A 21,134-nucleotide genomic window follows, 5' to 3' on the forward strand; every position below is an offset into this window, starting at 1 on the left:
TACATTCTAATTTCCTAGCCCCAAATCATTAAGCTGATCCTTTCTGTGAAAGTGCACTAGAAGCCATCTAGGTTATCTGCTTGCATGGGATTATTGGCTGTATTAAAAAAAAAAAGTTAGAGGTTGCCTAAAATGTAATGCTTTATGTCACCACTTCCTTTCTCTCGTTAATATGAGAACCTGAACAAAGCCCAAGTGCAGCACGAAGCTATGAGTTTCATATAGTACCTCTATTATAGGTTTTTGTGATAGTTCAGCCCAAAGAGACTAAGTCACCTTCAGAAGCTACAGATTTGTTACAACAGGTGAGAGCAAGGAAAAAAGCCTTTTGGAAACCAATAGCTTTCTTCAGAGAAAAATGCCAGAGACTAAAGAGAGGGGAAGAAGAAGAAGAAGAAACAGAAATCCTTGAAACATTGTAAAAACTATTCTTTTGATATAAAGCTTTCTCAGAAGCCTGGATTGAAATACTTGCCTGGGTCTGAACCGATACTACATGAACTCAGAGGATTGCAGGGCACTGAATAAAAGACATTACAAAATCGTAGACTATTACAGATACAAAATTAAACGTCAGATGGGAGAAATTCAACATTAGTTCCTGGTTCTTTTTAGCTTCTGTTTTGAGAAGCCAAAAGGATAATGGTACATTACAGTATGCATAAACTTTAGGTACTTATACTCGTTTGGTACAAGACTGAAGTTGGTATAGCAACTTTACCTTGACGCACAGGATTTTGAACTTAAAGTTGTTTGTAGTTAAATAAAAAAAATCCCCTTAAAGTTTAGGAATACAAACTATTGAGAAAACAATGCTGAAACTAGAGGTTCTGAGTTTCTGTTTTGGATCAAATGCTTTTCACACATTCACTTTCAGATGGAAAAGTCTTCGGGTCACGCCCTGAGCACTGGAAGCTAGTCGTATCTATGGATTAAAGTTAAAAAGTAAAAGGGAAAAATAATTACAAATGGTGAAGTAGATCCAACCACCCTCCTGTGAATAAGAAGGTGCTGGTTTAGATAAAAAGTTAATTCCTGTGTAGTAAATCTAATATCTTGCTTAAAAGGGGCTCAGTTAGCTTAAATCACATTCTTTAAAAACTGTTCTCCCTTAGTTAAGTTGCCATCATCTTAGAAACCTTAGAAATAGATTTTCAAATCAGATTTTTAAGTTATTGGTATGAATGCTAAACAAGCAGTCAGCCAATTTGTTTTGATACACAAAGCTCTGTTTGGGTGCTTAGCTTTTAGGCACTCATTGGAATATAATGGCCTTGGTTCACTTATAATTTTTTGATGTACCTTTTCCTATTTGTAGGTCTCCAAAGGCCATACTTAATGACTTGGAGGAAACTTAAAAAAAATAAAATAAAAAAAAAATCTAGTTCCCCAAATACATGTGCACAATTTTGATAAGTTACAATATAGTCTATATAACTTAGAATTTGGTAATTAACACATATGGGAAAAGAAACGCTTATATCTCAGTAACCACACCTTCTGAATATGGAAACAGATGTTCCTGTATTTATCATACCCTTATTAGAGTCTGTATCTGTTTAGAAACACACACAATAAGTTGCCCCCTTAAGCATACTGAACAGGCAGGCACTCACTGTTGCAGAGATTTCAATTCAGAAGGCAAATCGCAACCTACATAAACTCCATTTGCTAGGCTGTATTCCAAAAGAGCGCTGAAACAGGGATCCTACCAAAAAAAAGTTATGTTTAAATACAGTAGTGCAGTTAGAATTCATTTGTGTATTTCAGAGAGTATTATTAACAGGTGATGCAAGCGTACAGGAGACCTAAATTTATTTGAATAAAATTATTTGTCAAAAAATAGAACCTGCAGACTGGTTAACAGAAGGTAATTAAATAGTGTTGCTGTATTTAGCTGGAATTTACATTTTCTACAGATAGATTCGTATGTGCTCCTAAAAGTATTAGAAGTTTCTGAAACACTGCATTCTGGAAAGGCACACTAACCTTATTTTTTTGATTCACTCTAAATGATGAACCTAATACACACAGGAAGGTAGTGATTCTAAATACACAGAATTCTGATTAGCTGTAGTCCTCCTCATTTCCTTACCTGGAGATGAAAGTGTTTTGGTCCATCCTCTCATCTTGGTCAACATGGATTTACAAATCACTATTTTGTGGGTAACAATCATGTTGTTTAACACGGCTGCTACTCTTGACACCTAGTCTGTATTCACAAAAAGAAAAGGAGTACTTGTGGCACCTTAGAGACTAACCAATTTATTTGAGCATAAGCTTTCGTGAGCTACAGCTCACTTGCATCCGATGAAGCGAGCTGTAGCTCACGAAAGCTTATGCTCAGATAAATTGGTTAGTCTCTAAGGTGCCACTAGTACTCCTTTTCTTTTTGCGAATACAGACTAACACGGCTGCTACTCTGAAACCTGTCATTATGCAAGGCACTGCATTTAGCCGTATGGAGTGGAAATCTATCAACTTCATGAAAAAACTCATACAGATACAGACAGACATCATCTTCCCTTCCAAATGCAAACAGATGGACATCATACCAAAAGGAATGCATCCGATGAAGTGAGCGAAAGCTAATGCTCAAATAAATTGGTTAGTCTCTAAGGTGCCACAAGTATTCCTTTTCTTCATGTTGTTTAGGTTGATTTGGATGCATTGTTAATAGCTTGTTAGATTCCCTTTAGGCTTAGTATTCCCAAAATAATCCAAGGACTCTTAGGGCTTGTCTATACAGTGCCTAAATCCACACCAGCTGGGGTGAGAATTGTAATACGCACCAGCTTGTGTCATGCACTAACTGACCTGTGTAAACTCTGCTGGTGTGCACTAAAAGTTCTATGCATGTTAATGCAGTTCTGTTCAAAAATGGGACTGGTGTGAACTAAGACACACTATAGATAAGCTCTAAGAGCACTCGGATTCTTTTGGGAAGATTAGGCAAAAAGAGAATCTCTCTAACAAGATTAACAATGCATCCAAATTAACCTAAACATCATGATTGTTACCTACAAATATACTGATTTCTAAATTATAAATTCATATTGACCGAGATGAGAGGAGGGACTAAAACACTTTCATTTCCAGGTAAGGCTGTGGATGGTAACTTAAAGAATGATGCTTCACACTGATTTTCTCCATCTAAACACACCTAGAGTTTCCCTATATGGTAGGAAAGATTGTCAACAGGATGGCTTAGACTAAGGAAAATTCTGACTGTCCTACTTCTACGTATTTGCTTACTCTTAAGTCCTTTAGAATATTTAGCTCTTTTTGTCCATGTCTTCTGCATCTCTAAAGACATGTAAGTGATATCTAAAAGTATTTTGACATTGTGGATGACAATGCTCATTGTATTTCTTAGGACATGGAAGTCAATAGCTGTAGTACTAACATATAAAGAGTCCCAGCGCAACTGAAACCACAAGCTGAAAAGTCAAAAATATTGCATATAAATTCCTCTCTCTAACTGGCCCTTTAGTCACAGATAGGAACACAAATTTAAATAAAGAAGATGGCTGTGCACTGAAAAAACTAAATACAGGAAACTAGAAACAGTATGCCAAGGTTCCATCTTGGTGGCATCTCTGGTTTCTAGGTGAAATTTACTCAGTTTACAAGTAAAAACTCCTTCCTCCCCCAAGCAGGGCCGGCTCTAGGCACCAGCAAAACAAGCAGGTGCTTGGGGCAGCACATTTCTAGGGGTGGCATTCTGGCGCCAGCCATGCCGCCCGTAGAAATGTGCCCCCGCTGAGCGTACCACTGCCACTCTGCTTCTCCCCCCTCCCTCCCAGGCTTGCCGCGCTGCGCCCCCCCAGCTCACCTCCGCTCCGCCTGCTCCCCTGAACGCGCTGCCTCTCCCTCGCCTGAGAGGGACGGGGAGAAGCGGAGCGACGGCGTGTTCCGGGGAGCAGGCGGAGCGGAGGTGAGCTAGGGCCGGGGGTTGTATTGGAGGGGGTTGGGGGGGAAGAGCCGCAGGAAGTAATGCGGGGGGGAATGCGGCACGCCCGGGGGAGAAGGCGGGGCTGGAGATTTGGGGAAGGGACGGAGTTGGGGCGGAGCCAGGGGGGCATGAAAAAAAAAAAGCGGGGGCGGCCAAAAATTTTTTTTGCTTGGGGTATAGCAAAAATCCTAGAGCCGGCCCTGACCCCAACTGCCCATCCTCCAAACTCCCTCTGGGATCTGAAAGTCAGGCCAGACTCTTTCACACTTGTGCATCACCACCATCAGTAGGAGATTATACATGCCAAATTCTGACTTTATTTTACAATTGTGCAACCCTACTGAAAGCAACATCCAATGGAACTTCTGCACGTGAGAGCAGAATTTGGCTCCACACTTAAAACAATAAATATGCTAAAAGAGAATCCAGCTCACAAACCTAGCACTGCAGAATAATGCAGCTAACATGAGTAAAAAAATTACTACTTTTAGTGACATTTCACTAAAGTCAAGAGATAAGGTGCCAGCTATGCATAGGGACAGGTATGTGTTAGGTTAGAAGGTGCCATTTTTATCACTTTTCAAACCAGAACTACACTAAAAGAAAGCAGTGCTCAACACTGTTTTGAAAAAGTTTCATATAAAGGAGAACAAAGAGTCATTGTTCTTCACACCAAGTAAATAAAAACTCAAAAAAAAAAAAAACAGTTCATAGCCCCAAAATACCATGCAAATACTGCACACACACTTCTGTTTTTTTTTTAAACAGCGAAAAAACAAAAATACCACCTTACTTTTACAAGAACATGAGGATTTCCCACCATAATAAGCAAAGCCTTCGGTCTGGTAATTGCCACATTAAATCGTTTTGCATTAGAGAGGAATCCCAAGTAATATCTATCATCATCAAATGAACCCTCATTCGATCGTACCTAAAACGAATGGACAAACAAAGCAGCAGTCAATAAGTGAGACGGAAACTCATCAAAATATACTGCAGTCAAAAATTGTTTTCTTTCCTACTGTAGTTAGGATGGATCAGAGAAAACATATAATAAGTACAACTTCACCCCGTCAACTATGTTGCCACTCTAGATATCCCCTACACAAGGCAAGTTCTCCAGATGAGACTGCTCAAGGAGAATGGTGTGTAAAGTGGCCCCAGTGAAGCAGCAATCAGGGGTGCCAATCCTAATTCAGAATGAGAAATTAGTAGTACATATCTTAATGAAGAACGCCATCTTAGAACATTATTTAATTTTATTGGTGAAGGTAAGTAATGCTCTGGAGAAGTTCTAATTGATCGACCCACAGACTAAGCTACTGTATTTGTACATGGAATAGTATTGCATGCTTCCTTACAATGCCCAGACATGCTTCAAACCTAACATGGAGGGACCACCTTCTTCAGACAACTGGTACTCTGGGACCACAACTTATCACGCTTCATGTTGTTTCCTTGTTCTCTCCCAGTATGTTATATCCACCTATTGTCTCCTATTTAGATTAGGAACACTTCAGGGCAGAGACTTTCTTCACCTGTGTGTGTGCACACGCATGCACCCAAGCTCAATGAGACCTTATGGTTAGGTTCCTAGCATGGAACTCAAGAGCTGGGTTCAAATACCTGCTCTACCAGACTTTCTGTGGGCAAGTCACTCATCTCTGTACCTCAGTATCCTCACAGGTGTGTTGTGAGGATAAATATGTTAAAGACTGTGAGGCACTCATACTATGGTAATGGAGCTAAGATCGAGATAAAGTACTATCACAATACAAGTAATATGGCCTGGAAGCATTAGATTTTTATCAGTAAATGTTGATAAACGTCGATTTCACCATACAGAAACCAGTGAAAACATATTTCCATCAATAATTGACAGTCACAGCTTGGTAAAGAAAGAAAAAATGATGCTTGAGAAATCAGAGTTTGATTTAAGGCTATATACTTTGCATATTTTGACATACGATACTGAAATTTGTGTTTTAATGGTTACGAGGCTTTAACTTTCTGAATCGCAAAATCTACTGTCATTAAATAATTATCGTCTGACCCCCCTCATAATTTTCTGCAACTCTGAAATTTTAAATTGATAAAAATTTAAAAAATGCTTAAAAATAAACAGATTATTCATCAAAACTATAAAAAAAAAATCAAATTCTGCCAAGCCTACAAATTTACAAGGTGATAAGATAGTTCAGTCTCCATGCATGTTTGGTGTTGGTGCTTTTGGATAGACTACCAGCAAAGGTATCGATTGAGGCAGTGACTCTGGTCATGTGCACTCCTCTCATTAGGAAGTGAGCTGAATGTTAACTTTCATATAAATCAAATAGCTGTAGACAGGTTCATTATCACAGTGATTAAAAGTTTTCTCCTCTATAGTTACTAGCTTAAATTTACACAATTTTCAATTCCCCAATTTATGTTTAAATGTACTCGAAGTTTGAAGTAAAAAAGTCATACCCTTGTGTAAAATAAACGAGACAATTGTTACAATATAAACGTAAATATTTACCAACTACTACAAAATGATATCTGACATACTGCAGTATTTGCCTGTACTTAGAAAATGAAGTAGTATCTTAGGTGCTGTGATACATAAGTGGTAGATAAAAATACGTTGCCTTTTAAAATGGTGATTACTGTTGTATAAAAAACATTGCACTTTTACATACTGTCGATATGATGATCACCAAGTACTCCTGCCCTTGAAACTCCTCTACAGAACCAACTTTAATATCCATCAAATCAACATTTCGCAGAAGAAACCTAATTTTTTCTACCTATAAAACAAAAATATTTGAAGGAATTTGTTTTTAGATTAAATAACTAGTATCTTTCATACAAAGTGTATCAAAAATAGAACCTAATGTAAAAATTTTTATACCTCTCAAAGTGTTTGCATCTGGATTGAGAGCAAAATGTTCTAACTGGAATGATTAACAAGAGATTTTAGATTAAGTACAAAGTTCACATGGGAAAGTGTCATACCTGTTGCCAAACTACGGGTATGTCTACACTACGAAATTAGGTCGAATTTATAGAAGTCGGTTTTTTAGAAATTGTTTTTATATATTCGAGTGTGTGTGTCCCCACAGAAAATGCTCTAAGTGCATTAAGTGCATTAACTCGGCAGAGTGCTTCCACAGTACCGAGGCAAGCATCGACTTCCGGAGTGTTGCAAAGTAGGTAGCTATCCCACTGTTCCCGCAGTCTCTGGAAATGAGATTCAAAAGTTCGTGGTTCTTTTCCTGTCTACCTGGCCAGTGCATCTGAGTTGAGAGTGCTGTCCAGAGCGGTCACAATGGAGCACTCTGGGATAGCTCCCGGAGGCCAATACCATCGAATTGTGTCCACAGTACCCCAAATTCGACCCGGCAAGGCCGATTTAAGCGCTAATCCACTTGTCAGGGGTGGAGTAAGGAAATCGATTTTAAGAGCCCTTTAAGTCGAAAAAAAGGGCTTCATAGTGTGGACGGGTGCAGGTGTACATCGATTTAACGCTACTAAATTCGACCTAAAGTCCTAGTGTAGACCAGGGCTAACAGGTAAAGTACCCAATAACACAGTTTAGGTACGATTAGTTGTCTATGGACAAAATTAATCTCAACATTTTAACCTGCAACTGATATTTTTTCAGTTTCAAATTAGTTCACACTTCTTGGCTTTTTCCTCACATTAATACAGTTTCTAAGAAATTTTGTAATGTTGAAATTCTTATGGTGTATTTAGCTACTATCCAGTCTCTCCACAATTTTCTCAACTGCTTCTGAAAGTAGGCAGAAGACCAACTGTGATAGATCTGGGGACATTAATGTGGGGGAGAGAAGCAGAATGTGTCCTTTTTCATTACTGCTAGCTTTTTATCTGATAGTTTAATAGCATATTAAATATGATTGACAGTACAATACATAATGCAGCTAGGAAAGTAGTCCAAAGTTAGCAATAGTTTCTTGCAATAAACAGCACTAGCAGTGAATCAAAAATATGAGTTTAAATACAGAAACTTATCATTTATAAGCATCAGAATCAGACCTGTTTACGATATGGTGTAATCACTCCAATATCAGTCACCGACACTGCATTGTTAACATGTTTTGCAAGAAGGCAACAATAACGCATTACTTGAACTGCTTCTGTAGGATTAAACCAAGAGGGGTTGTGTCCTTCACGTGTTTCAGTGCCCTGCATTAGGAGAGAAGAAAATAAAGATCAGACATTGAGAGTTGTTGCAAATTTAGTGATAACTACCTGCTGATTATCTTCTTAATACTTAGGAGTTGGTTTGGAAAGAAGTCAAATTATACAGTGATGTCGGCTAATTTGATTAAATGTATCTACCTAGTCTAGAATTAGACTGAGGAAAAACAAACAGGTCCTTCTCCAATTACTGCACTTCCAAGCATATGAAATTTATGTTACTAAAGAAGAAGAGTCTCCCACCTATCAAATCTCCCTTAATTCCCCACCCCCATTTTAGTAAGAATATTTTACATACCTTTATGCCATGAAAAATTAGTGGAAACCCCTTCCTCGGTAATTTTTCCCAACCTAACAAAGAAGTTACTACTGAAGTGTCTGCACAAACTTCCAGCTCTTTATGATAAAACAGTTTAGATGGCAACGCAAGCAATGAAGAATGTGATCTGTAATTCTTCAAAAGTTTTGTAACCTGCAAGGAAGAAAACTCAAAATCCATGAAATGAAACTGCACACATACCACATCCTGCAATTCTTGCCTCCTTCTCCCAGCACAGAAAAGATTATTGTCTGCTCTTTTCTCTAACCCCTTCACCTGCCCCAGTGACCCCATCCCATCACCTGATCTCCTCCACACCTACTCTCATCCCCTCACTCTTTTCCTTAATCCCTCTCCCTCACATCTAACTCTTTTCCCCAACAATACAACCATACTTAAGTCTCTTCCATCTTAAAAAGACAAACCAAACAAAAAACCTCTTAACCCCATTTGCCTCTCCAACTACCCATCTCCCTTTTGTCTCTAAAGTTCACTGAATGTGCTATCTACAGTAACTGTCTGGAGTTCCTCTACTTCAGCTGTATCCTAGACCCTGTTCCAGTCCAGCTTATGCCTCTTGCACACCACTGAAACCACTCCTCCTAAAATCTCTAATGGCCTCTTCATAGCTAAAGCTCAGAACCAATACTACATCTTCATGCCCTTTGGTCCATCAGCCCCATTTGACATTATCTACCACACTCCTCTTCCTGAAATAGTCTTCCCTTGTCTTCCGTGACTGTCTTCTCTTGGTCCTCCTCCTACCTCCAATTGTTCCTTCCGCATGTTCAAGAATCCTCTTTCTCCCTCCAACTTTCTCTGTAGGTTCCACAAGGCTCTGTCCTTGGTCCCCTTTTCTTCTTCTACAACTTATCTGAGTAATCTCATCCACAGACAAATTCAGCTACCATTTCTAAGACAACTCACCGATTTGTGTGTCTACTCCAGACCTGTCTTCTTCTATCCATATTAAAACATCAACCTCTCTCTGTGACAGCTCCTTGTGGATGTGTAGCTGCCAGCCCAAGTTGAATATGGCTAAAAACAGCTTCTAATAATCCATCCCAAGCCCTCACCACTACCTCCTCTCTCAATTACTGTAGACAACTTCACCATCCTCTCACTCACACCAATAACCTGTGTATGATTTTTTACTCTGCCTTTCTCTAGGTCCTCACAGGTCGTATCTATATCTTATCTAAGATAAGGACTTGCCTATTCATCTACACAGCCAAAACTCTTGTCCAAACTCTCGTCACCTTAAATCTTGATTACTGCATTAAGGTTCTTTTCCATTAAGAATGCTGCTGCTAAGATCATTTTCCTAGACCATCGCTTTCTTTTGCACCCCTCCACTGGCTTCCCCTTCTCTACTGTATCAAAAATAAGTTTCTTGTCTTCACTTTCAAGGACCTTCACAGTCAAACCCCATCCTACCTATCATCTCTTATTCCCGATCAAGCTGATGCTCCTCCCCAATTGGTCCATGATGCCAGCTTCCATCACTCACTTGTTAAATTTTCAAACAACCACCTTCATGCTTTCTCATGTTCTATCCCTCGGGCTTGGGGGGCTCCTCTCCGGTAAATATCTGCACAAACTACCCCATCATCAACCTTTAAATCCCTCCTCAAAATGCTCCTTTGCTGCGATGCCTATAGAAAACTTGACTATGGTTAGGCTGCTGATGTGCAGAGATCACTGCCTATCACACCAACTCCTTGTACTCCCCTATCTATCGACATCTATCTGTTGTCTCATCTTATTCTTAGATTATAAGCTTATGAGGGCAGGGATCGGTTTGGTTTGTACTCCACTTTGATAAATGGGGTCCTGGTCTATGACTAAGGCTCCTAGGCACTACAGTAACAAACAACACTATTTCATCTCCATAGCACAGCAACAATTCTTGACTGCTCTAGTGCAGGCTCTACAAACTCATGGATCTCTCGTGCTTAAAGAAGAATATAGCTGATTTTTTTGTAATAAAAGTTCTATGACAAGATTTATTGTAGCTTTTTAAAAAAAATAATAAAAACTGGTTTCATTAAATATATCCTTCTTCCCAAATGGTAAAATGTAACTCCCAATAGACTCCATAATATTTAGACTCAGCCAAAATAGACCTTAATGAAAGGGAACCAGTTATGGGACTTTTAACCTTGCTATTGAAGCGTGAAAAGGGGACAAGCTCATTTTACGTGCATACAATTATACAGCCAAAAGCCTAGAAAAAATGGTAAACACAGTCTTCTTGCCCTTCCCTCTCGTCTCTGTGGCCATTATTATCTGCTGTGACCCTGTCTGATCTCAGGATAAGTAAGGGTGGGCTAGTTCAACCTCTTGGATGGGATAACCCCTGCAGGAAGTGGTACTGGTGATTTATTAAATATTTTTCTTTCAAGTGAATCAGTACAACCAATGCTTCAGAATGACTTTAGTGGACACTGTGCTACTTTGGGCAAAATGTACCACAGGCTCAGATCACGTGTGTTACTTAAATATTCTTTGCCCTTTTTGAGAAGAAAGCTTGCACGTCTGAGTGAATTCCAATTACAGTAATCATAATCAGTTTAAGTTCTCCTGCTGTTTCCATTGAACACACTATTAGAGTTTCTTTTTGTTTCAGCTCTGTGGTGAATGAAGTAATTTTACAGCTTTGTTATACAGTAGACAATATTTACATTCACTTCTTTCCAGCAATTCTATAAAAGCTTATTTTCTGCTGCTGCAATATTATCTTTCCACCTTTTATGTGGAAAGATTCACAGGTTTATACCTTCTATGTTAAACGGTGGCCTAAAATTGGGAGGTGGGGCAATAGTGCCTGTGCGGCATCTTTATGGATAGATGAATGTCTGAACATTTTTCCTATGTTTGTTTACATTAATATTAAATACGGGGGAGGATTTCCGAGTTGCTTTTTCTACTAAAAAAGCAAGTCCTGTTTACCTTTGGAGTTTTATGGAGGACTGAGGAATTACTGGAGTTATGAAATCACAAGAGACTGAAGGCCTGTCTACATGAATACTTAGTTTGCAGCAAGATAGGATGTAGATCTGCCCTGCAGTAGCCTAATGCACAGTAAGTGTCCATGTGGACCCTGCTGCCATGCACTAACAGTTTGCTAGTGCAGCGGTTCTCAACCCTCTTTCATTGAGCCCCCCTCAACATGCTATAAAACTCCAGGGCCCAGGGAGGCTTGGAGCTTCAGCCGCAGGGTGGTGGTAGTGTGGTGCGTGTGTTTTTCTGGGATTCTGGCCTGTGGGGCACAGGGCTCCAGCTGCTGGACAGTGCACTTGGGCATAGGCATAGTTTGACTTCTATTTTAGGGAGCAGGGCCAGATGGGGCTCGGGCCAGCTCCACACGCAGGGTCCAGGAAGGGAGCACCACCCTCCACTTCCGACTCACCTCAGCAAGCCACCCAGCCTGTCTGTGTTGGGGGGGGGAGGGGAACAGGGAGGGGGGGAAGCAACTAAAAATCATAACTCAAAGGGCATGCTCAGCTCAAAAAGTCTGAAAAGCACTCGCGGTGCAGGGAGACAGGTAGCTAGGGGCTGTGTGCAGGCAGGGGGACAGCAAGGGGCTGTGTGCTGGGAGGGCTCCCCAGGTCCCCCCCGTGGTTGCTGCTCCCAAAGGGCTCTGCTGGCCCTGGAGCAAGGTACCCCCATCCAGGCTGCTCTTACTGGCTACGTGGGCAGTCAAAGGGGGATGGGAGCTGAGGAGCAGCTGTAGACCTGGACACCAGGAGGAGGAGGAGCACCATGGCTGCCTGCTCCATGACACTAGTCAGAGGAGCAGCCATCCTGTACTGCCCAGCTCTGGCTTCCCATTTTTGACCTGGGCAGGGGGCTGAGGTCTCGGGGAGGGGGGAGAAAGAGGAGGTGGAGGGAGCGTTTGGAGCTTCCCCTGGGACTGCCCCACTCTGGTTAAGGCACTACAGTTGGGGCGGGGGGGGGGCGGGGGAGAGACTCTCCTACTCTGCCCATCGGCTCGGGGTTTGTGCCCCACAGGGTGCCGCGGCTCAGGGCTCACAGATCCTCTGAAACCAACTTGTGGCCCCCAAGGGGGCCATGGACACCTGGTTGAGAACCACGTCCCTAGTGCACTTTAATCTACTCCCAGGAGTAGATGAAAGTGCACTAGCGGAAAAAATGGTTACTTACCTGTTCTGTAACTGTTGTTCTTTGAGATGCAGTTGTACACATGTATTCCACTCAATTATATGCGCAACCAGGACGCTGGAGCCAGAGAGTTTTCTGCAGCAGAACCCATCGAGGCAGTGCTCATACCCTGCACATCCTCAGACCCTCTCCCCCAAGACTATGTAAGAATAGCACCACTCAGACCACCTTCAGATCCTTTGTATCTGAACCTGGAGAAACAGGACTCCGATGCAGAGTGGAGAGAGGTTGGGTCGTGGAAGACGTGTGCAACCACATCTTGAAAACAGTTATAATAAAGGTAAGTAACAGTTTTGTCTTTGAGTGGTTGCACATGTGTACTCCACTCAGGTGAGTGACAAGCAGTACCATTAGGAGGCAGGAATCAGAGTCTATTTAAATAGCGACTATAACACTGCTTTTCCAAAGTTTGTATCAGATCTTGCAACTGCAGTGATGGTGTAATGATGACTGAAGGTATGCACAGAGGACCAAGTAGCTGCCCTACAAACATCCAGTATGGGTATGCCCTTTAGAAAAGCTAGAGATAGCCTGAGATCTCATTAATGGGCTGACAGTCTCTGTGAAGGAGGGGTATTCACTATCTCATAAGCTGTCATGATACAGGAAGTAATCTGTCAGGAAAATGTTTGTGCTGAAACTGCTTGCTGCCTTACTCTGTCAGCACACAAAACAAAGAGCTGAGGAGACAGCCTAAAAGGCTCAGTCCTCTCCAGATAGAAGGCTAATACTGGCTTTACATATAAAGTATGCAGATGAGCCTCATCCCTATTTGAGAGCAGCTTCAAGAAAAAACACAGGTAAATATATTAAAAATTTTGGATGTGCTCTCAAAGCTACTTGGATCTTTGATAAACAGCATATATAGAGGTCCTGCTATGAGACCCTGATGCTCACCCACTCTTCTGGCTGACATAATAGGAATGAGGCAGGATGTCTTCTGATATCAAAAGACAAAAGAACAGGTGGCCATAGGCTCAAATGGAGGCCCATTAAAGAAGCTATAGTCTGGGGGCCCAAATGGAAAATCCTGCCTAAATCTGAAATTTGTAGCATCCATCTGCAGAAATGGTTAACACATTTTTTATGAAGGGATTAATCCCCTGGAGTTATTTGCTTGTGTGCGTGTTGGATTATGTAGTGGTAATTGAGAATTATGGGTGCTTTTGTAAATCATCTCAAATTGCCTTCACGCATTTCTTGAAAAAGTCCAAGTAATGACTCTTCTTTAATGCGTGTGTAATTATACATTGATTTCATCCCATAGTGATTTCATTATAGCAAATTTACTTTAAATATGTTCTCTACTTGTTGTTTTGTCTATATGTGTAATTTATGATTCGCTTACACAATGTAATGTGATTATTTCATCTGCTATTCCAACAGTAACATCTATTGGGTACTGTCCAGTGCTGCCAGCATCAGCTATTGAATGGGATACAGTTTTCACTGTAATGAAGAATGTCAACAAGATGTCTAGGACACTTGGCCAAGATGACGGTGTTTTGACATTTGATGAGGCTATATATTGTAAGGCTAAAGTGATTCAGGAGGTGCCCAGAGGAATTTCAGAAAAAACAATCTTGAGAATGGGTGGTTTCTACATAGCACAGACATTTCTGGCTATAGCTGGAAAGAAGTATGAAGAGTGCTCTGGAAGACATCCTCATAGAATTTCAGTTGCATGGTAGCAACACAGCAAGCAGTCTACTTAAAGGCAGTCATACAACTGTGGAATGTAGGCCCACAAGCTTACAATGGAGGCTCTGTCCAGATTGCGGTGGCAGGCATTTTGTAAATGGATACAAGACAATGAGATTGACTGTGATGTAGACCTTACCAACAGCAAGCTCCAAGAATGTCAAATTCCGGTATCGAAAATGGTGCAACAAGTCTCAAAGCAGACACTTGCCCAGCTCAGTGATGCCCTCAAGAATGTACTGGATGTAGTACACAGATTCTGCAATTTTGGAACAGCAACTTCCCAAACCTTTGCATTCTGAGATGATTACATCAAAATGGTTAACATCTCAATGTGTTTCATTAGAGCAGAAAGTGAAAACAACTGGCACATACATCTTGCAGTGCTTTTAGAGATACTACTACTTTTCGCTTTTGACTGTACCAGCTATGCCTGCTGGGTATCTGTGTACATCAGTGATATGAAGTTTCTGCCAGATTATGCCGCCCAAAGTTCATGATCAATCTGTGCAAGGAACTCATGCAGTGGCTCAGTCTACAAATAAATTCAGCAAAGTCTGGATAGACATGGCACTTGAACAAACAGTAAACTGTGATAATAAAGAAAAAAGGGGATATAGTGGGTTTCACTTTGAAACCAGGATCTTAGATGGTTCATCACTGCTCATGAGTGCTTAGCTATTACAACTTCCACAAAGATAACATGTGTTATATAGTAGACTCAGATGTGTCACAAGGAGGCTGCACCACATTGCATGCAATGTGATGAAGGAGATGTAAATAAGGGAGTTTGCACCATCACTGAATCCATGACAAACCCATTTGATTTGAATGTGAATTGAGAACATTCACCAACATTGCAAGTGGCATTGTTTGTACCCGCAAAGGTTGCTACCAAGCTTGTTACTACAAATGATATAGGAATCAAAGGAATGAAACAGTATGTGGAAGAGATTAAATTCAAATACCACTGGTTTCTTTGAACCACTGCCTAAGCTCAACATCAAAACATTTGCATCTCTAAGCAGGAAGTTCAACCTGAAAGTTAGTAGTGATAAGACAGCGACTATCAATGCAGACAGTTGTTTAGCTGTCTTGTAGTTACTACACAAACAAGAGATACATGAGCATTCCACAGTTCAGTATGTTCTAGCACATTTGGATGGTACCCTGAACAAAACTGCAAAGAGTAAGCTATTGCCTGAATTAGAAAGAGTGAGAGTCCGTATCAACTGCCAGCGTTCAACATGCCCACAACTTGGATAGCAGATGGCAAGGCTGTTATTCAAATGGTCAGGCCAGGAGGTGCAACTAGCTTTGCAGAACTTGCTGACTTGGGTTTCAGAATAGTACACCACTCTCTACAATGTTATGAGAGCTGCAAAAGAACATATATTGTCTTTACTTATATCATGTCAAAGATTCAATTGAAAGTTTCTGGGCATGCACAGAGGCATCATCACAAAGCAATGAAGTCAAAATCCATGGTCCCAATGGAGAAAATTCATTGGAAACCCCAAGAATAAAGCACATCTGGTAAAATTTTTCTCAGAATCATGATGTGATATGTCAGAAACTGTACTTAGTTTAGATCAGAAAATGAGTATTGCTGGTATATTAAAAGGATGGCCTCATTGCTCACATGGTCACTTCAGATGGAGTTGTAGACTATGACAATCTATTCTCATTGGATGAATAAGTAGATATTTGGCTTCTATTTCATGTTGCACATGCTTCACAAGAATACCCTTCTGTAGTGGTGTGTTATTCAGACGCTGACATTGCAGTTCTCTGTGTACATTTTATTCACAAGTTGGAAACAAATTCAGAGCTTTGGTTTCATACTGGTGTGAAAAAGACAACACGTTTACACCAGCCCACACCATAGCAGCTGAACTTGGCCAACAACAATACAGAACGTTGCCAGTAGTACGCATGCTGACTGGGTGTGATTCAATCTGCTGCTTGGCAAGGGTTGGCAAACTAAAGCCATGGAAGCTTGTCAGAAGAATCCACACAAATTTAAAAGCCTTGCCAATTTTGGCATTACGGTGGTTACTCCTGCACAGCTGGCATCAGCAGAGCTTCCGATAGCTCTTCTCTATAACCCAACAGCTAACTCTGTGGGTGCAAATAAAATTGCAATATAAGCTTTTCTGTCACAAACAGGCCCAGAAGGCAGCCTTCCCCCCAGTTTACAATAATCTTCTGCAACATACCAAGCACATAAATTAGCCTTACTGGGAACCATACCAAGGAGGCTCAGCCTGACATCCCTTCCCCAATTAGAAATGGCTGGCATCACAACAATGATGGACACATTTCTCCAACAATTGACTAATGACAGACATCGGTCCCTGATGCAGTCCAGGAGCTCATTACATGTGGGTGGGTGGGGGGAGGGGAGCCAAGTGTGAGCACAACTACTGTTACTCAAGACACAGTATGACAAGCATACAGACTTGACAGAATCCTGATGGTGAGGTTGCTGCCTTGGATTTGAGGGGTGTGTGTACCCCAGAATGTGATCAAACTCATTGCAACCATATTATGCGCGTTCACACACCATGAATTAATAAAATAGACCACCACATAATAAAGGGTTAATTTGAAAGCAGGCTTTTAGAGGCAAGGTCAAAACTAGCTGGCAGTTTCTGCTAAACATAATGGGAGGAGGGGAAAGAAAAGTCAACAACTGAGAAAGAAAGAAATTAAGTGGATGGAAAACCTTGAATTTGGGTGACTGATACAGAAGTATTATTATGATTAAGATTGTTAGGAATGTGTGTTGATAAGTAGTTTACTGAAAGTTAGGAAAGGTAATGATTTTAATAGGGGTCACTAAGATGTATAAAGAAAAGGAGTACTTGTGGCCCCTTAAGAGACTAAACAAATTTATTTGAGCATAAACTTTCGTGAGCTACAGCTCACTTCATCGGATGCATTCAGTGGAAAATAAATTCCACTGAATGCATCGATGAAGTGAGCTGTAGCTCACGAAAGCTTATGCTCAAATAAATTGGTTAGTCTCTAAGGTGCCACAAGTACTCCTTTTCTTTTTGCGAATACAGACTAACACGGCTGCTACTCTTTAAGATGTATAAGTTAGTTATAAAAGATGAGCTAAGACAGTGTATTCTGGAGCAGTCCTCTGAAGCCACCTTGAGAGATGTTTTTCCTGATAGCTTTTCTCCCTGGCAGGTGAACAACTGGCCACTGCGAACATGCTGTTAATTACTCAATACTGTTCCAATCTAATAAACTCCAGTTTTAGATAGAGCACACTTACTTGCATTAATCTTTCATCATATGGAATTGCTGTGTTCCCACAGATTTATTCCTGACACTGCCTGGAGTGAAACAGTGAAGTTACCCCTGCTGTTGTAGGTGGACTGGACTTAGTACTCTAGGTGGAGTCGCCAGAGCCAACAGTGGCTCTAGGGAGGACGAGTGGCCCAGCACGGGTCTCATTGCATTAGTCACTCCCCACTTGTCCCTCTTTGGAACTGGAGAGCGCCCTCTCTTGGTGCGCTGTTTCTAATGCTTCTTCCTCTGCACCAAGGATGGAGAATGGTGCTGGTGGAGTCCTTTGCAGGGAAGCTGAAGTGCTCAGTGCTGATTTGGATCAGCTTGGCACCTAGGCCAGTCTGAGGGCTGCCTCCATACAAATGTGTCTATCTTTCTGAATATGTGGGCTGAAGCTCCTGAAGATCTGGCACTTCTCCTTAATGTGAGTTTTCCTGAGGCACTTTAGACTGCTAGAATGCGGGTCACTCACTGGCATGGGCTTGCAGCAGGAGGCACATGGCTTGAAGCTCGGGGACTGGGACACGACCAGGCCCTGGGATGAAAATCCGTCAACAACAAGGACCACTATTCACCCTATATACACTAAACACTTACTAAGAACTATATAAACTAACTGCAAAAACTATACAATATATTATAAAGTCCAAGGGAAAGAAGTCTTGCAAGAGCAAGAGGGATCATTCCAAGTAACCGTCACAGGTGGTAAGGGTGCGGAGTTAGCGGCACCCCTTATACTGACGCATCTGCATGTGACTCCAGGGGCCACTAGAGCCAGTCCTACGGATACTCCTAAGGGAAAAATCTCCGGCAACTGCGCACGTGGCACACACACCCCCCGAGCACGGAATGGATACGAGCAAGAACTCAAAGAAGAAAATGTGCATCTAGTAGACTGCTCTCTACTATTAAGCAATATTTCCTGAACTGCCACTGAGCAGTCTCTCTCTGTTTGATCTAACTACTCAACAGTCACACCATGAGGTACAGACTGTTTGGATCTGGGTGCAACGTAGGTCTAGGATGCTGGTACAGTAGGCCTGGAAGAATAGACAGAGATGACATGGAGTTTGAATCGAGAAACTGTGAAGATCAGAGATCCAGCACTGTCTTCACCAAGATAGCATTATGAGAATTATCCTGGCCTGGTCTTGTTTTACTTGGACAATAACCTGTGGGATAAGCAGAATGGGGGTAATGCATACATGAAGCTCAGTCCCCATGTTGAGAGAAAGGTTTGGGTTAGCAAACCTGTACTCTGGCTCACTCAGAATGGAACAGAACCGATGGCACTTCTTGTCTTTTGTTGTGAATAGGTCAAATGCTGAAATACCCCAGACCTGAAAGTTGGTTCGGAGCACACTATTCTTCAGGGACCACTTGTGATTTTGGGAAAGTCTCCTGCTGAGGTGATTGGCCAACTGATTCTGGGAACTTGGTAAGTGTGTGGAAATGGGAGCAACCCCTTCTTTGACGCAAAAGTCCCATAGATTTATCACCTCTTGACAAAGCTGATCAGATCATGCTGTCCCAGTCTGTTTAGGTAGTACACTGTGGCTGTATATTTGGTCAGCTTCTAGATCAACAAGCTCTTTACATGAGGCAGAAAAGCACAGCAAGCCCTCTGAATCGTGCAGAATTTGCGGACACAGATGGAGCAGGAGGCAATTCTCCATATTAACTCTTAGGTTTGCAACCCTTCTAGATAAGCACCCTGCCCTATCAGGAGGGAAGCATCAGTAACAATTGAAGGGGGCAAGAAAAGGGTACGCCCTTGCATGTGTTCTTCTGACCCATCCACCACTCTGGAGGCTATAGGACTGCAGGACAAACCTGTACCAGTGTTCTAAGGGATGTCTTTTCGGTTGATACACTGAGTTCAGCCACGCTCGAAGGATGCACAGGCGAAGCAAGGCATGTTGGGTCACACAAGTACATGTGGCAATATGGCCTAAAAGCCTTAGTCATCATTAGATTGTGACGGTGGGGTCTGACTTAAGAGATAAGTACAACTAGTGAATGGTCTGACATTTCTCTAGAGAGAGAAAAGCCATCAAATTTGCAGAATGGAGTAGGGCCCTGTGACACTGGCAGACCAGGTGTCCTCTCATGCCAAGGTCCCTATGTCTCAATTGAACACTGACAAATACATAGCTGGAATCAGTCTGGCTCACTTATGTGTTAGTATTGGTAAAACAGGTATTAAGATTGTAAGCATGCATTTGGTATTCAGAGTTTATTGAATACTTGCAAGTAGCTATGTGAATTAATCTCATTTAGAACATCTGTAGCCTATATTGTAAAGGTAATATTTGAGCAGTTGTATTGTGAGTTGGGAAATCACCAGACAGGAGAGACACATTAATTAGTGTGAAGGGCTGATCTTCAACAGAAGGTATTACGCCCTTCCCCAAAGGAAAAGTCCATCGATACCAGATTGTGGGATGTTGCAACTGGAATTTCCGTATGTACTGTCAATAAGAGGACAAAAGACTTTTGTTGTTCTTCTCTCCTCCCTGTGACAATGAGTCATGCAAGCGGATTCCTCCCATCGGCTGAGTTTGCAGCTCAGACCACATGGCAGGAGCGGCTCAAAATCCCAAGAGAAGGAACTAGGTATCTCTGTGCTGTTTGGACTTGGGGGGAGCATTGGCAGCAAGGTGTATCTAGGCATAGCAAGAGATCCCCAGCTGCTTAGCCTGAGTTAGCCCTAAAGCTCAAATAGAGCTTGCTGATTACAGAAGCCTATATTGCCTTTTGAAATTGAAGAGTAATTCATGCATGTGTCTGTTTGCTTGCTTTAACCTTGTAATTTTCTTTTAATATTTCATGAATCTTTATATACTTTATTATAGAATTGGCTGTAAGTGTTGTCTTTGGTGTTAGATCTAAAGTGAGTAGTGCTTTGGGACTGTGAGTAATCTAAATAGAGTGGTGATTCTTGGTGTAAAGGCTGGGTGATGAGATAGGTCAGAGTACCCAAGGGAATTGTCTGTGATTCCATGTTAGGGTCAGTATAATACCTGAGATGTTTCCACTTGATATTGGTTTGTGAAATTTAAGTTGGAACTCTCAGCCCATTTGGGGTTTGTGCCCTGGTTCTTAACAGTCTGCCCTGAGGTTGGTACTCATGTTCTTCTACCACGGCAGGCAGTGTTACAGCCCCAATTAATTCAAATTTTCCATGTCAGGACTAATGTAGATGGTCTCCTGTTCAGCAAGAGTTCCAGACAGTCGAAGAAACGAATGATATATGGACATGGTGGAGAACCTGATGTTCAGACCTGCCTTGTCCTAACCAATCATTCAGAAGGCATGAATTCTCTTTCTCCTCAAGTAAGTCACCACCACTGCCATGCATTTGGGTATACATGCAGGGCCCACAGCAGGCTAAAAGGGAAGTATTGTGTATTGACAGTGTTGGCCCACTATTACAAGTCTTAAAAACATTCTGTGACTTGACAG

General features: G+C 41.6%; 1 protein-coding gene across 1 annotated transcript in view; it reads right to left on the reverse strand.

The window, feature by feature from the left end:
- Positions 1-1,612: 1,612 nt before the first annotated feature.
- The window catches only part of MOV10L1 (Mov10 like RNA helicase 1), an 82,704-nt gene continuing 63,182 nt past the window's right edge, over positions 1,613-21,134 (reverse strand). Inside the window, exons 22-26 of the mRNA XM_074942381.1 lie at positions 8,457-8,630; positions 7,994-8,143; positions 6,634-6,741; positions 4,749-4,886; positions 1,613-1,708 (exon numbers count right to left, since the gene is read on the reverse strand). Coding sequence (XP_074798482.1) covers positions 1,613-1,708; positions 4,749-4,886; positions 6,634-6,741; positions 7,994-8,143; positions 8,457-8,630 — 666 coding nt within the window. The remainder of the gene's footprint in view (positions 1,709-4,748; positions 4,887-6,633; positions 6,742-7,993; positions 8,144-8,456; positions 8,631-21,134) is intronic.

Source organism: Natator depressus, chromosome 1 (assembly GCF_965152275.1).
Source record: "Natator depressus isolate rNatDep1 chromosome 1, rNatDep2.hap1, whole genome shotgun sequence".
NCBI classification, from domain to species: domain Eukaryota; kingdom Metazoa; phylum Chordata; order Testudines; family Cheloniidae; genus Natator; species Natator depressus.